The 17,265-nt window shown below is 42.5% G+C and overlaps 1 protein-coding gene across 1 annotated transcript in view; it reads left to right on the top strand.

The window, feature by feature from the left end:
• RP1L1 (RP1 like 1) overlaps window positions 1-16,856 on the top strand; it is a 44,749-nt gene extending 27,893 nt beyond the window's left edge. The window contains exons 3-6 of the mRNA XM_037391747.1: window positions 8,008-8,173; window positions 10,087-14,918; window positions 15,402-15,635; window positions 16,092-16,856. Of these exons, the coding sequence (XP_037247644.1) occupies window positions 8,008-8,173; window positions 10,087-14,918; window positions 15,402-15,635; window positions 16,092-16,856 (5,997 nt within the window). The remainder of the gene's footprint in view (window positions 1-8,007; window positions 8,174-10,086; window positions 14,919-15,401; window positions 15,636-16,091) is intronic.
• The last annotated feature ends 409 nt before the right edge of the window (window positions 16,857-17,265 follow it).

Raw genomic sequence — 17,265 nt, 5'->3', positions numbered from 1 at the left:
GAGAAAGCAGTGCATGATTCCTCTATCTTTCACATATTTTACTTGGCTGTTTGAGTGCTACATGGTCTGATTTCCAGATCACAACTCCCAAAGCTATCATTTTTCATGCAACTTTATGCAGTGGTCAAAACAGAAAACTAGACAGCTCATGTCTGAAAAGTTTGAGAAGATGCTGATTTTTTAAAAAAATGTTGGTATGACAAATTGTCTTACATTGCTGTATTTCAGCATCCAGAGCAACTGGCTGGCCCATATTCCCATGATATAAGCATAAAATAAAGGTAGCAGCATGTAATTTATGTTCAGCAAATTGACACACTGGTGCCTGTCCTTCCTGCATGTGGATTTTGGGACCTGATATTTGATTTTGTGTGTAAAAGACCATGTGAGCTTTGGTTCGCTGTGGAGATGGAAGAGATGCTGCGTATTCTTTTCTGGACAAATCATTTGGGTGCTACTGTTTGCAGAGGATTAGATCCATTTCTGTGTAATAGTTCTGCACTTCAACATTACCTCTTGTTCTGCATTCTTTCTGACGTGATGGGGAGAGCCTTTTGGCCCGTGCTGGTTTTAGAGAAAGTGAGGTCAAGCAAGGCACTTTCCTGTACCTTCCTCCTCCTTGTCTTCTACTAATTTGCTAATATATATGTGGGCATGGAGTGGCAACACCCCATGATTCACCTTCTGACCAACAGATTAACATCACTTTAAAGAACCACTCCCCAGAAGAACCACTGTCTAATTCCTCCAGCACAAAGTCTGGGGGAGGGAAGGGCAAATGTATTCTTTGCATGAATAAAATACAAAAGTTATTATTGTTAAATGGAAATACCCCAGCTCAGAGCCTGGATGCCCCTGGATTGAATGTAATACAAGTACAAAACAAAAGGGCTGTTCGCACTCCACAGAGTTGTAAGTCTGAACGACAAAAGGGAACAGATGAAAGCGCACAAGGAAATGAGGCAATAAGTCAGCATGATAGGCAATGAACTCAGCCCGTTAGCCTTTTCTTCAACGTGTCTGTTACAAGCTTTTCCTGTTTCTTTCTTGCATCTCTGCACTTCTTTGAAAGGTGGATTAGCTTACGGACTTGTGATCTCAACCGTGTCTTGCAGTATTTCCCCATTCTTTCTCTCTTTAACTCTATATGCCTTTGGTTGGCCATCAGCCAGCAGAGGGAAAACAAAAGGTTATCTCCGAACATTTTACTTTCATCAGAAACTGGTATCTATATTCAGCTTCTGAGGTGAATAAGGTTTACAAAGGTTCTTTCTTCTCGGGGAAAAGCCAGAGAGCATGTTCACAACAAGCAACAGAGTCCTTTTTTTGGAGATGTTATGTTTTTCTCTGTCTTCTGTTTAGGTATTGATGAGATTTTATTATTAATTGTGTTGCAGTAGCACCTAGAGGTCCTTGCTGAGATCACAGCCCCTTTGCGGTAGGTACTGTAGTCACATTCATGGAAACAATCCATCCTCCAACGGATAGCACCCAAACTGGAAAAAATATAACATAGTTCAGAAGAGAGGATGTCCTTTCATTTCCACCTCACACATTGTGGCCTTCCCAGTGGGGCTCAGAGTAACATCTATGAAACATTTTTATGGGAAAGAACATCCAGCTTTCTTGAACCAACCCATACATGACACACCCCACTGTGACAGGCAGTTCATGTGGTACAAGAGAATGAAGTATGCAAGTAAACAAACCTTTTACTGTTTTGAAAAATCCTAATTTTATTGTCAGGAGCACAAAGGCTTCAATGAAACCTAAAGACATAGCTGACATTTCCTTGGAAGAGTCTGTGCATATAAGTTTAACACACAGCAAATTGCAATTATTATTTTTTTTTCATGGCAGCACCTGATCTTTGACGTCACAGTCGTTTATGGGCCAGAAACTGATATAAACACAAATACTTCAACAGAGGCAAGTATTGGCAACAAGTTTTCTGCTTCCTCGTCCAGAACTTCACTCACAGCCTCCATAATCCTCCTGGTTCCTGATCCAGAGTCTGTAGAGCTCGGCAAGTTTTTCTCCATTGGTTACAGTGGGATTTGGATCAGGTTTTATAGTAAGATTGAGAAACATAATTTCATTCTCAGGGATTACACAACAAAACTTTAACAGGAGTCTATTTCAGCCCAACGAGTGCAAACTGCTAGACCTTGTTCCCTGTGAATTTTGCTTAGTGGATTTTTGCCTCTGAAGATCAAGTGCCTTACCTGTGAGCAACCCTTCTCACGAGTTCATATGACAGGGTAGTTACACTGAGGGAACTCAAAAGAGGGCTTGTACGAGGTCTGAGCGATCCAGTGGAACTCCTTCTGAACCCATCGAAGACCTTTATCATAAGGCGTTCATTTTCTTCCATTTTAGTCCTGATTGTTCACTTGTCATGGACTACAATACTCTTGAAGTTACTGTGTTTTGGGATTCAGCTTGCAAATGAAGACTCTTACTTTTTTAACTGTCTCTACATGATTATGCTAGATGTTTCCTGCTCAGGTTTCAGATGGCAGTCTGGTGGAAGACAGGTCTCCTCTTTGTCTTGTGTCCTGTCTGCTGTTCTCAAGCACATACTAGATACCTTAGAACATCTCCAGTTGCTCTAGGTATCTACATTTAGACAACTGCATTGAGACGATCGCCTTTCTCTCTAGTCAGTGAAAAAGGTAGGCATGTCCAATGGGAGATGTACCACCTCTGTCAGGTGCCTTTCCTGGGGTGGAATGATCTGTCCTCCAGAAATACTGATTGCTCTCCACCAATGTGCAAGAAGCCTAGACTGTAAAAATTTGCCTACAATCAAGTGTGATGAGTTAATGGAGAAACAATAGGGCAGGGCATTCCCTTCTCTATCACAACTCCTTCAGGCGATCACCAGATTTTACGTATTCACAATTAGTTGCCTTTGCTTTTTACGGCTAAATTGAACCGGGATGTAATGCTGTTTTCTTGTAATAGTACTAATCCTGGCACGAGTAGTCAAAATCTTGCTGTGGCATCCTGAGGGAACTGAGGAATCTGTTTACCAGAAGGATTTCCTTGCAGGCTACTGCGCAGAAGAGATAAATGGCATCTCCGAGCAAAAAAAGAAAATTTTAATGTCAGAAAAAATCTGTGCAGACCACCCAGTAGCCACCATTTTATATCACTGATGCATCTTCTGATTTGCCCTCCACACCTTAAAAGAAAGCACCAAATATCTGCTTTAAAATAAAACACATCCCACCCTGATGGCATTTATTTTTCTCCGCTGATTGTGACAGCTAAAGCACATAAGAACATCTACCTTCTACTCTTTTGGTTCCATCACACTTTTCCTCAGGCTGATGTCTATATGAAAATAACAACCAGCTCTCCTACAATAAATCACAGAATCACATTATTGCTGAGGTTGGGAGAGCCCTCTGGAGATCATTGTATTCAACCCCGCTTCTCAAAACACAGTCAACGAAAGCAGGTTATTCGGGTGTCCAGCTGGGTATTGAGTATCTCCAAGGATAGAGATCTGACAAATCTGAGCAACCTGTTCCAGGGTTTGGCCACACTCACAGTGGAAAAAAAAATTGTTTTCTTATGTTTAAATGGAATTTCTTGTATAAATAAATTAAAAAATGATCCAATAGAGTAAAGTTTAGACAGTCTCTAAAGTCCTGGGTTTTCACCAGCTGCAAGAAATTTAAAGGACCCTTCAAAATCATTCACTATTTACTGCACTGACAGTCCCCCTCTTCGGGAAAGACCTAAAAGTTTTGTCCCAGCCCGTTCTATTACTGATTTTACTTATATTGGGATTATGCCACATTTGATATTACACAGCTGAAGTAAATCATGTTGTATTCCTAAAACAGCAATTAACAGCAACAACTCATTGAAATAATATGGCCTTCAAGAAGGAGCACAGGCCTGGGACATTGGAGACTGATATTCAACACTGAGCTCAGATGATTCTTCCTGATAACTACTGAGTAGTCATGTTGGCTGGAGTTAATCTGCCTTAGTTTAGATGTCTACATCTCTCCTAATCATTCCAATGTGTTCTTACACCAAAGGAGAAAGGGGCATCTCCAAAGCATGATTTGTGTGTCTTAGAGTAGAAAGAATAGAAGAGATGTCCAATGCAGGGTACAGGAACTGCCTTTTCTACATGGACTATACAGCATTGGTTGAGTAGCTCAGTCCTACACACCTAAATTTTAAATGTCAAAAATCTGAGGAAAAATCTAGCTGTTATCTTCCTGTCCTTTGTTCTCAGCATTTGCAGAAGGATGCCTGTTCCTTGTTTTTCACAACTTAGATATCATCAACATCATCTAACGATAACATATACCTCTGTAGAAGTTCCTTACAAAAGCATTGCTTATAAAAGCCTAGTCCAAGAACAAATCACTTTAGGGTAGGATAACTTCTGAGAGTTAGACTAGAATTGTGCTTGAGGAGGCACATCTCAGCCTTGAACAGCAACCCATATGTTGGAATTCACACTGTCCTCTCTGCAAGATCATTCCTACCTCTTACCTATCCTGAACAGCAATTTAACATCAGTTTACTTTCTCATAAATTAATCAGATCAAATACTTAATCTCTTTCTCTGGGGCTCACGTGCTTCTGAATTATGAGTAGCTACTGTGTCTGCTTTTCACCACAGTGTTATTGCTGAGTCTTGCAATTTTATCTCTCAAGCCGCTTCACCAATTTTCTGTTTGATACCCTGCTTCCACCCCCAGCATGAAAATCAATGGCAGAAAGTGCATGGAAAATACAGTTTCACAAGCCACAGTAACTTTTTGGTCGTTGTTATGTCCAAGCAGAAAAGCAGGATCACTTCTCTTACAGCATAGCAAAAAAAGCTCATGGCTTTCATGGTTTTTCCCAGTTTTAAGCTGCGTGATGCAGACTTCAGAAAAGCTAGGGGAAATCCTGCCGCAGGTCGAAATGGGGCCGATGTTTCACTCATCACATTCAGGAGCAACAGAAGACACTTGCACACCTGCAGGCTCAGGATCTGATCCCTTCATATTAGAAATATTTTTTAAATATACCTTAAAAAGAAGCAAGTCTGAGAACCTATGCAAAGGATGTCACCCTGGGACACTGTGAGTGAGCTGCAGGTTGCTAAACACCTAAAGGGGCCATGCTGTTCAGAGATAATTTAGCCCCAGTAAAAGTTGTCATATTGATTGTGCTGAATACAGATGTCCTTTTTATAGTCCAGGCACTGATGCGTTATTGAGAGGATGGGATTCGTGCAGCAGTGTGGGAAAGCTCTGTGCTGGGCAAACAGAGATGACTTGTTATCCCAACTCTACTGCCCTGACAGAAAGGATGTTGCAATAAACTAAATCAATGTGAGAAAAATGATGTATTTAACCCTTAGGAAACGTCCAGCTGTACTTACGACTACCAAAATGTTTTTAACAATGAGACACTACAAAGTGCTGATTTTAGATTAATTTCTACAATTATTAATTCAAAGAGATTAAGCTGGCAAGATATTAGGAAGAAAAGTTATGTTATAGGTATAAAACACTGCTAAAGAGCTGATGATGCAAGAGATACTACGTGACAGACTCTTTAAGTCCCACAAGACAAGTATATTCCATTTGAAAGGACTTGGTTTGTGCAGTGTATGCAAACGCAATAATTCGGCTGGCTCAGCTCCACTGATTCCTCAAGCTGTTTCATTGGCACCATCTATTTTCTGCACATTCAACGCAGCGGTGATGAATGTGATTGAAGTATCTATCAGATACTATCTACAGAGATACAGTATGGTGTGAGGTAACACCCTGGGCAAAAAACAGCTTTCACTGAAAAAATGCCCTTTACAAATACAAACAGTTCCTGAACTTGGCGGGGGTTTAAAGACAAATTGTTATATGTTAGGGTAGGAAGAGATTTCATGTCTAATTTTCTTTCTTCTCCCCCTCTAGTTCCTTTTATCTTTCTCCAGTTTTGCCCTCACTTTTTTTCTACTTGTATGAGGACAGGGCAAAAGATCTCACAAAAGAAATAAAAAGCAAAAGAAAAAAAGAACAGGAAAGTAAAGAAGGAAAAGAGCTATATAGGTGGCAAGAGCCTACTCAAAGTATTTATTTTATTAAATTATAAGCTTTCTAAAAACTTTTGAAATGAGCTAGAAAGATGTTTCCTTCAGAAATACATGGACCAGAAGTGGATTTATTGACAAATGGCAAGGAGTAGACGCAGACAAACTGAGATCTGAGGGTTAATTACTGTTTCACGGTACTCTTCACACAGACTCGGCAGTTTCGTTGCCTTACCTACAGTGATGCTCAATGTAACCTTTAGAGAGCAGAGCCTATCTTACTGCGGGCTTTTATAGCAACAAACTCAACGGGACTCGGCTCGCAAGTGTTGTTATGGTGCAAACACAATGAAAACTAAGGGGAAGATGAAGAGGTTTTTGTGTATTCCCGCTAAAAAGTTGATGCTATACACGTAAGACCAATCACTAGATGTGTTTTACTGGATCTGGACTGTGATTCTGCCTCTGTCCTTTCACTCTCCACACATTTACCCTCCTCTTACTTGCCGAAGATCCAGCAGTATTATCTTGCTACCTCTCAAAGCCCTAGTAGTACTAACTAATCTCAGAGAACCCCAGAGGCTTTTCACAAACAACAAGCCTGGGCTCTGAAGGGGGCCTGATTCGTCATCCCTTGGCTGCAGGGATATTTAGAGCGCCAGACCCTTTCCTCACACGCTGTTATGCCAGGCACATGTGACAACTGCAGAACTGTCATCGCAGCTTCTCTGAGATTTGTTCTCTTCCATACTAGGTTGCTGGTTAAAGGGCTGATGATTAAATGACACGGTGAGGTCAGGGTGCATCTTACAGGCAAGATCATGCTCAGCCCAGCACGGGTGCGAGCTAACATCTTGGTAGCGTACTGTGTGGTCGTCTGGTCCATTATCGCTGTGAGCTCCCATATGCTGTAGAGATGTTCTCTGATGTAGCAGGCTGAGGAGGAAGGGACATCCTAGCTGGGTTGTGGAGACCCCCTGATAGCATAAAGCTGCCAGATGTTGGCCACTGGACAGAAAGAGAGCCTTGTCATCCTTTTCGGAAGCCATCAGGTATTTTACCTGGGAGATTTACTTCAGTCTTTCAAATAAGAGATTGCAGAAACATGGTGGGAGAGGGGGTCAAGGCTTTGCCTAGCAAGTGCTCATCACAAGACTGATTCCTGCTCCTTTAGATCCTAGGTAGACGTTGCATTGGGGTAAAAGTGACTTTTTGCCACATTTAGCCCTGCTCTCTGTTACTAGCTGCAGCTGACATGAAGGCCTTGGTGTGTAATCCGGAAACAAGTCATGCGGTGAAGGCGAAGAGGCAATGTATAAGCCTAGGCACTCACGGAGGAATGGAGATTCCTTCACAGGCACTTCCCACACTGAGAGACCATGTCCCACAATGTCCAGTACTGAGGCAATACTTGGGGTAATATCTGAGACAGCATTTGAGGCAATACTAGAGGAAGTCACAGCTCTTATCCTCTCCTGAGCAGAGGAAGGAAGAGAATCGATGGCCAATCTGGAATGTAGCATTCACCAGCTAATTATTGCTGTTCCACACAGGAACTAGGAGAATTAAAGAGTATAATTCTCTGTAGGGGAAACCAAAACCCCTCCAGTTCCACCTCTTTCCTCACTACCACATTGATTATGCTTAAATCTTTCCCAGGAGATGTAAAACCTTGCAATAAATGACATCTCCCTTAGGTAATCTCCCCCACCCCTTCCTTATCTTCAGAGATCTGATTAAAGCACAGCAGAGCTTCTCTACCAACAGAAGAATATTGCAACAGAGCCTGCCAACAGACTCTGGTGGACCCTGAAGTTCTCCAGAACCATGTTGATTTTATTTTAGGTGACAAGTGAATTTCAGTGGATTCTGGGCCTGGATTCAGTGGATTCTGGAAGAATCTAGCTTTGCTTTATTGGCTTATGGTGATCCACTTGCTCTTCTCTTTCTAGATCGACAGCATGCAGGCTCTGCTTCACTGCCCCAGCGTGCTGGTGTGTGTCGGTCGGGAGCCATTTAAACCTGTATCGATGGAGAATTTGCGGAAACACTCAGTGGAGAAGCTGCCCAACCTGGCTCCCCGTTCCAACGGCAACAATGTCAATGAAAACAATGAAAGTAAGAAAAACTCTGGGGCGTATTGCACAGTCATCTCTAGAACTGTGTCCCACAACATGGAGCTTGCAGGCACCTATTGTACTGCCCCAATGTGCAGATTTCACGTGGAAAATGTACTTCCTTCTCTCTGCCTCCCAGCCCTTTCCATCCTCCCCTTCTTTTTCTCTGGTTTCCTTCTAGGATTTCCTCCCTACACCCTCCAGTCTTTCTTCTACATGCTCCCTGTGTCTGGCTGACTTCCCTTCCTCGTTCATATCTCTGTGTCTCCTTTTCCTTCCAGAACTCCCTCCTTTCCTGTGTGTGCCTCTGAGACTCCCCAAACCCTTGAGATTTCCCACGAATCCTCTACCCCCTTGTCTGTCTGTCTGATACTGCCTGTGTTTCTGCTTTTGCCTGCATCAGGACTGGAGGATGCCCTGGTTTTGTCGGCAGGAGACTGTTTCTCCTGCAGATTCCAACTGTGGTGTAACCCTTTGGGAAAAAAGTATGTTTTTATGGAAAAGTTATGTTCAGGAAGGAGTATGTTATGGGTTACTTAGGGTGATATTTCTTAGGCACTTCATCATGAGTTATCTAAGGCCACAGGTTATTAAGCCACCCACCCTCAGTGGCCTATGAAAAGAAACTTCCCATTTCCAAAGGGCAATTAATCTCACCTATATTAGGGATTTTTTTTTAGGATGAGATGAAATGAAATGTGTTCTGCAGGTGCACCTGTTTCTCTCCATTGTCAATACCACGAGCCGGAAAACATTCATTCATATGCTGACAACTGGTTGTAGAAACTTAAGGACAGAGGCATCCCGCACTCACTGGCCAAGACATAAAAAATTGTAGGGAGCAGCAGGAATAAACTGAAACTTTGTCCATCAAAAGACTGAGCAGATAGTTCAGTTCAAATGCATAAAGATGGTTAGATAACAGCTATTTCATGTGTTATTGGTCTTGGTTGGTATGCTCCCTGTTCAACATTTCCTTCCTAAAATGCCCTCCATTCAGCTGCACATTCGTATGCCACAGAGGCATGTGATGGTCCAGATACATAAAAGTAAAATTTGAACAAACATATATTAGAAACAAGACATGCATATCTTGCAAGACGGTGTGATAGCAATGTACTCTGCTCAAAATGAAGGGTCTAGGACCTCGGTAAATCTATGCAGAACACTGCACTGGACCTTAGAGATGTGCTTTGGTTACAATTCTTAAAATTCCCTTACTATCACTGACGACTTCTATAACTGCTACTATTTCTCTTTGTAACTATCACCAGTTCACAATTTCTTTTCCACTTGTTCTTTATGTTTTAATAAACATTATAATTATTCACAGTGGCACATCCCTGCAGGGACTTCATGCTGCTCTGGTCTACGTGGCCACACCTGTTTCCTGGCGTGTGAGAGAAGTGAATGATGCACGATAAATGTGTGACACTTGACCTTTAGCTAAGGAAGAGGGTCACTTCTCCATGTATTTTTCCCCAACTGAATAAAAAGGATGAAAACTTGCACAGTTGAATAAAGGGTTATTTGCAACACAATAAAATACAGAAACTCTTGGGAATAAATTGGTCTGTGTGTATATATATATATATATATATGTATATATTTCTTCTTTCTGGTATGCACTTAACACAACAAAAAAGTGTTTGTGTTTTGATTTAGATAAAAAAATAATAAAGGTAATGTATAGAAGATTTAAATACCTATTATTCATCCAAAACGTAACATATATTATTAAAACGTCATCATGTAGTCAAATTTTGAAATTATGTAAACTGGGATAGGCTTAGCTTTAATGGAATAATATCAGTATTCACTAGTTTGAGGGTTTGATCTATATATTTTGTGACATCTTCATATGAGTTAACATGTTTCTCCATCTTTCTTTTCTTCACTTACTTCAAACACCAGTGAACTTTGGACTGGAAGCCAAAAAAAGTGTTATCCATCCACGGTCAGCATCAAGCAATAGGTCAATGAGATTTTCTTTATCATCAGAAAAGTCGTATCCTAATGGTCTTGCTGCCTCACCAGATAATGGTGCACCTTTCTCAAACGGTTGCTCACATTCAAAACCTGGAGACCTGGTCCATTCCTTGGTCAACGATGACATAGAAAAACGGGTGCATGTGAACAAGGATGGAAGCTTGTCCGTTGAGATGAAAGTCCGTTTCCGCTTGCTAAATGATGAGACTTTGCAGTGGTCCACTCAGATCAGAAAGTCCAATCTGATGAACCAGATGCCTTGCCAAGAGTCAGGCGTAGAGGAGGACAGTGGAGTAGACCCCATACAGAAAATGAACCCAGAAGCCAGCTCAGAGGCAGATGAATCATTATATCCCTGTGATATTGATTCTTACATGTCAAAACTTGAGGAATCAGAATGTGATGAGGCTCATTGTCACAGCTGTGGAAAGAAACACCAGGACTATGACATTTGGAAAAACCCCATGCACACATCCCAGAGGGAAGAGCCCAGAGTACAAAGCACCTGGCACACACGGTCATCATGCTCCAGCACATCTTCCCGGAGGAGAGTAGTCCACAGAAAAATGGCATCCATGGATAGCCTCCACACCACGTCCAGTGAGGAATTCTCTGAGCACATTGTGCAAGAGTCCTCATCCTACTCAGAGACTATAGAGAACAGAGTGGCATACCGATCCATTAAAAAGTGTATGTGTCGAAGTGATCTGTCTACAGGTGCTTCCAATGGAGAGGACCAACAAGAATACACTCGGACAAGCACGGGCAATAGTCAGAGACCTTCATCCTTCGGTTTAATGTCACATTCAAGCTGTGAAAACAACCTGGATACTCAAGACGCCCCTGAAGACCATGAGGCCAGCAAAAAAAATTTACAAAATGAAGATGAAAGTTGTTCTGAAGTTTCCTCTGTGAAATGTCTAAAGGATGATATGGAAGAGGTTGAAAGCAGCAGAGTTGGGAGTGTCATGTCAGGATCTTCTCTGCAGTCCAGACAGAGCAAGAAGAATGTATGTGAGGAAACAAGTAGTGTGGGTAGGAGCATGTCCTCCTCAAGCCTTCAGAACACAAATCAAGAAAATAACACTAAGTGCTCTACTCCTGCCAGCAGTGTGCACAGCAAGTCTAGCAACTGTGCTACGCCAAGAGCAAAGAGCGAACAGGGTGACCACTCTGATGACAATGTAGTCTCCTCCTTCTCCAGTGAGTCCTGCCCTAAGAAAGAGGATGAAGACGCTGAAGCAGAACAAGGAGAAAATGAAATCAATGATGTCAGCTCAGTGTCAGCAAAAACAAAGCCCAGCCAATCAGTTAGAGATGAAAGCAGTGACAGTGAACGATGCTCTACGCAAGGAACCTCCCATTCCAGAGCTAGTGACAGGCACAGCAAGAGAAGTGACAGCAATGAGATCGTTCTGTGCAATGCCTCTTGCTCTTCCAAAGGATCCAAAAAGAGCAAACACAGCTATATTAATGTGGATGCACAGTCTGAAATGTCTGTGTCATCACTTGAATCCACTTGGAATAAAAAGAAGAATTCCCTACATGCAGATGATGCGAGATCATGCAGCAGGGCATCTAATTACTCCAAAAGCTCATGTGAAATCAAGAAAAAATCTGTCGGAGACGCCATGTCTCATAGGTCAGGTTCTCTTCACTCCAACATTTCATTTACTAGTGAAGCAGAGGTAATTGCAGGTTTTACTGAGGAGAAAAGCTTGAAAAGTACAACCAATGCCTACAGTGAATCCTCAAAAGGCTCAAAGAAGAGAAGCCATAGAGAAGAAAATAGCAAGACACCTTCCCTCTGCTCGAGCGTTTCAAGCCCTAATGAAAAAGCTGGAGAGGGTCGTTCCAAGATTAATTCAGAGGCCACTTCAAGACAGGGAAGTATGAGTGAGAGTGTTTGTTCAAAAAGTGTCCACTCAACTGGGACTGGCATTAGGAATGGAAATCCTGCAAGTGTCTTTTCAAGAGCCTCTTCTAAGTCAGAAGTAAAAGGTAAATGTTCATTGACACAGACATCCCAGGAAAGTAACGATAGGTATTCACAGTCAAACGTATCTCAATCTTCAAAAGCAAGGCCAAGAAAAACTACAAATCTTCATGTGAAGATGTCAAACTCCAGCCGAGCGTCATTGTCTGAGAATTTGTCGGTATGTAGTATGCATTGCCCTGTCCCACCAAAAGGGAAACCGAACAGCAACAAAATACGTTCAAACATGTTGAAGAATTCCTCCATTAGCAGCATAGGTACTGAGTCAGTGCTGACCACAGGAAAAGAGCAGAAAGAAATTGTAGATTCCTCCAAAGCCACTTCCTATGGGTCTAAATCAGCTGCGACTGAAATAAATGATCAGGAGAATAAAGAGATTGATGATTCTTGCAACAGAAAAGTTGAGGAAGAGTTAGAAGACACAGGCGTGCAGGAGGAAGGGAGCGATTTAATGCCATCTGCTCTACCAAATACATCTCCAGAAGAAGTTGTGCAAGAATGGCTAAGTAAAATCCCGTCAGAAACATTGCTTATGAAATATGAAATGGAGGACGGTGCAGAAGAGGAATGTAATGAGGCAACCACCGAGGTATCGAACAGTATAAATACAGAGGAAATCTCAGAGAATGAAAAAGCTGAGAAAAAGAATGTGGAGGAGGCTGAAAATGAGGCAAAGGGTGAAGAGGGACAAGAGACAGAAGAAGGCACTGCTATTAATGAAGAGGCTGAAGTATGCGTGAATCAGGAAGAAAGCCCTGAGGCTTTGTCCGAAGCTGCCAAAGCTGACCAGGCAGAATGCAGCCAGTCAGTTACATCCAGCCAAAATAACAACAGAAGAGACCTTCCAACCTCTGTCAAGACTTCTGTCCAGATCATGAAGGCCTTGCTCAGTTCAAAACATGAAACAAAATTTGACCGATCACACAGTTTGCCTGAAGTGTCCCCCACTATGGGAAGAAAACTGAGTAACTCTGCCAACATTTTGATTACTTGTCTTGCCAGTCTCCAGCTCCTTGATGAAAATTCAGAAGATCCATCAGATACATCAAAATATTTGAATAAGTCGAGGTATATGGAGCTGCTAAATATTTTTCAGGCCCTGTGGTTTGGATGCACAGCTGAAAAAAGTGGTCCAAGTTCAGGTCAAGAGGCAAGTGAGCAGGCAAAAACAGCCTCTGGGTTTAAATCCCCCAAATCTGTAGATTATGACTTCACCCCCCTGTCCTCCTCTGGGGTCGATGTTAGCAGTGGTTCTGGTGGCTCAGTAGAAGACAGTACCGCTGGTGCCAAGGACTGTGCCTTAATGGCACAGAAAACTGCTGGATTCAAATCAGTTGAACCAGTGGAAAATGTAGAGACTGGCACGGAACTGACTGAGGCTGAGGGGCAAAGTAAGGAGGAAGAGCTGTCATCCCGACCTTCCACAGCCTGTTCAAAATCAAAAGGTGAGGAAAAAGCACAGTCTACTAGAGGGAGCTCTGTAATTCAGGAGGCAGAAGAGAATAAGGAAGATCAGTGCAGTAACTGTGAAAATGGTCAGGAGGAAGGGGGAGAAGGTGGAAACCAAGAAAACAGCAAATTAACTGAAAGTGGAGAACAAGAAGCTGAAGCTGTGAATGATGAACTTCCAAAAGAAAATCTTGAAGAGGAAGCTGATCAGCTAGTCACTACGGATGATGCAAATGTCAATGATGCTGATTGTGGGACAGAGCTGAAAGCAGCTGTAGAAGAACAGCTTGGAGAAGAGTCTCCAAATGACCCAGAGTCCAAAGTCGATATGACCACCAGTATGGACACAACCCTTGTCCAGCAGAAGTCAGCGGATCCAGACCCAGTTTGGGTCCTGAGACTGCTTAAAAAAATTGAGAAGGAATTCATGGCTCACTATGTCAGTGCCATGAATGAATTCAAAGTCAGGTGGAACCTGCAGAACAATCAGCAGACAGATAAAATGATACTAGAGCTGAAGGAGGAAGTGAGTAAAAGGATACAAAGAAGCATAGAGAAAGAGCTGAGGAAGATCAAAACCAGAGCAGGAAAGAATATGCCAAGACCTCCAGATGAACCACTCAAGCATGAGTCAACACTCCAAATTGAGCAGAGGAGACGGCGATTGCAAACTATACATAAAATGTCACTCTTCAGTGAGAAGAATGGAACCCAGACTAGAACCCAGAGGCTAGAGAGCACATCAGACTTACCATTTGACGTAGATGAAGATATAGCATTTGATGCAGCATTTGAGGCCAGTACTAGTACACAAAGTAGTGAGGAGGAATACTGCCCATGTGACTCTTGCTTGAGGAAAAAAATGGCTTCCAAGCCAATAAGAAACCCAGTGGTGGCCACCAATGCCCCAATCATGAAAGCATTTGATTTACAGCAAATCCTGAGGTTGAAGAAAAACGACAATGAGGAAGCCTGTGTCTCAGAAGCAGCCCAGGATACCAAAACAATTCCCAGCAGTTCTATGGAGGAAGCAGCAGAAAATGGCAACCCAAAAGAGGAGAATGATGCGGGTGAGCTCCAGCCAAATGAAATGGAAGTGGAGAGCAATGAGGAAAAGGAGGCAGAATTAAATGATGTAGGCAGCTCAGCGTTGAACGGAGATGGAGAAGGACCTGAAACAGCAGAGAGTCAAAACTGTGAGATGGAGGATGAAGAAACCAAAGAAGAGGAAAATGAAGAGGCAGAAGAAGTGGGGGAAGAAACAAAAGAGAGAGAAGAAGAGGAAGATGAAGCAAAAGAGGAGGAGGAAGAGAAAGAGGAAGAAGAAATAACGAAGGCAGAAGAAGAGGAAACAAAAGAGGAGGAGGGAGAAACAAAAGAGAAAGAAGATGAGGAACTAAAAGAGGAAGCAGCAGAGGAAGTGGAAATAAAAGAGGAGGAAGAGAAGCAGGAGGAAGGGAAGGAGGCGGAAGAGGAAGAAACAAAAGAGGAGGAAGAGGAAGTGAAGCAGGAAGAGGAAGAGGAAGTAAAGGTGGAAGAAGAAGAAACAAAAGAGGAAGAGGAAGGGGAAGTGGAAGAGGAAGAGGAAGTGAAAGAGGAAGATGAAGAAACAAAAGAGGAGGAAGAGGGAGTGAAGGAGGAAGAGGAAGAAACAAAAGAAGAAGAGGAAGAGGAAGAGGAAGTAAAGGTGGAAGAGGAAGAAACAAAAGAGGAAGAGGAAGGAGAAGGGGAAGGGGAAGGGGAAGAGGAAGAAACAAAAGAGGAGGAAGAGGAAGTGAAGGAGGAAGAGGAAGAAACAAAAGGGGAGGAGGAAGAGGAAGTGAAGGAGGAAGAAACAAAAGAGGAGGATGAGGAAGTGAAGGAGAAAGAGGAAGAAAAAAAAGAGGAGCAAGAGGAAGTGGAGGAGGATGAGGTGGAAACAAAAGAGGAGGAGAAAGAGGAAGTGAAGGAAAATGAGGAAGAAACAAAAGAGGAGGAGGAAGAGGAAGTGGAGGAGGATGAGGAAGAAAAAAAAGATGAGGGAGAGGAAGTGAAGGAGGATGAGGAAGAAAAAAAAGATGAGGGAGAGGAAGTGGATGAGGATGAGGAAGAAACAAAAGAGGAGGAGGAAGAGGAAGTGAAGGAGGATGAGGAAGAAAAAAAAGAGGAGGAAGAGGAAGTGGAGAAGGATGAGGAAGAAACAAAAGAGGAGGAGGAGGGAGTGAAAGAGGAGGATGAAGGAAAAAAAGAAGATGAAGACGTTAAGGATGAGGAAGAAACAAAAGAGGAGGAGAAGGTGCAAGAAGAGGAAGATGTAACAAAGGAGGATGAAGAAGCAAAAGAAGATGAGGAAGAAACAAAACAAGAGGAGCAGGAAGTGGAAGAAGAGGAAGAAAACCCAAAAGAGGAGGAGGAAGAAGCAAAAGAGGAAGAAGAAATAAATAAAGAGGAGAAGGAAGCAAATGGGGAAGAGGAAGATAAAGAAGACACTCAAAATGAAGAGCAGGAAGCTGAGGAGAAGTCCAAAGCTGAAGATGAAGCTGACAATGAAGCTGAAGAAGCAGAGGAGCCAGAGGATGAAGACATTGGAGCTGATGATGTGGAAGAGATGGACATATGCAGAGGAGATGCTGGCTCTGGAACTGACAATAATCCTGAAGATGTTGCAGAAGGCAATGAAGAAGCTGAGCAGGATGAAGCTGAGGCAGTGGAAGACACAAATCCAGAGTCAGAAGGTGAGGCATGTTCAGCTGAGGAAAACAACAGTGAAGGAGATGACAAATATGATGAGAATGATGAGAAACCTACCAGTGATAACCCTGACAAAGCACATGAAAAACATGAAGACAAAGGCAACAACAAGGTTTCTGAGAGTGCCTCAAAGATCAAAGGCAAAAAAACCAACAAAAGACTAGAGACTCTGAACAAAACAGCAGCCTATTCTTGTTATTCTTCTGTAAGAAGCTTCTCACACAAATCCCAGAAGGGGTCTGAAGATGAAGAGGAATGCAAAGATGACACTGACTTTGTGAACAACCATCCCAATGGAGAGGCTCAAACTGATGAGAGCAGCAAACCCTCACAGATGTATCCTGACAGTGAGGAAGAAGAAGAGGACAAAGCATCTTCATGCACTGATCCTTTGGGAGATGAGGACCCAGCAGATGCCGAAGGTATAGGTGCAAAGGAGGTTGAACACACTGATGAAGTTCAGGCTTCTAAAAAGAAAGAAGACTCTGATCATATTGACCAGGATGACCTGGACTTCTAGAACTGCTTATCAAAAACAGTATTTTTCTTTCATGCTTTCTTTCTTTTTTAAAGGTACACTTTCATTGCATATTACAGTATCTCCAGTGAGTTAAGCCATCATAACTGGCTTTTGTTCTTGAGTTAAATGTGGTAAATTTGCTCTTGAATCCTGTGAGTAACATTGCAATTACCTGCCCTCATTTCTAGAGGGCTAGTAAATTAATTAAGTTGTAGTTGTTTCAATAGGAAAGTGGTTTGGGGAAAGAGAAGGCTGTTTTGTTTGTGATAACTTCTTGTTCCCACTCTTTAAACCATGCTGTTTGCTGCTTGAGTAGTCTGTGGCTCTGCTGGGCATCATCTCTGAGTGACTTCAGGATGCCTTTCACCGGTTGCATGCCATTTTCCTGGAAAGATTGCCAATGCACAGA

Source organism: Falco rusticolus, chromosome 6, assembly GCF_015220075.1.
Source record: "Falco rusticolus isolate bFalRus1 chromosome 6, bFalRus1.pri, whole genome shotgun sequence".
Taxonomy (NCBI): domain Eukaryota; kingdom Metazoa; phylum Chordata; class Aves; order Falconiformes; family Falconidae; genus Falco; species Falco rusticolus.
This window is presented reverse-complemented; position numbering and strand designations above follow the sequence as displayed.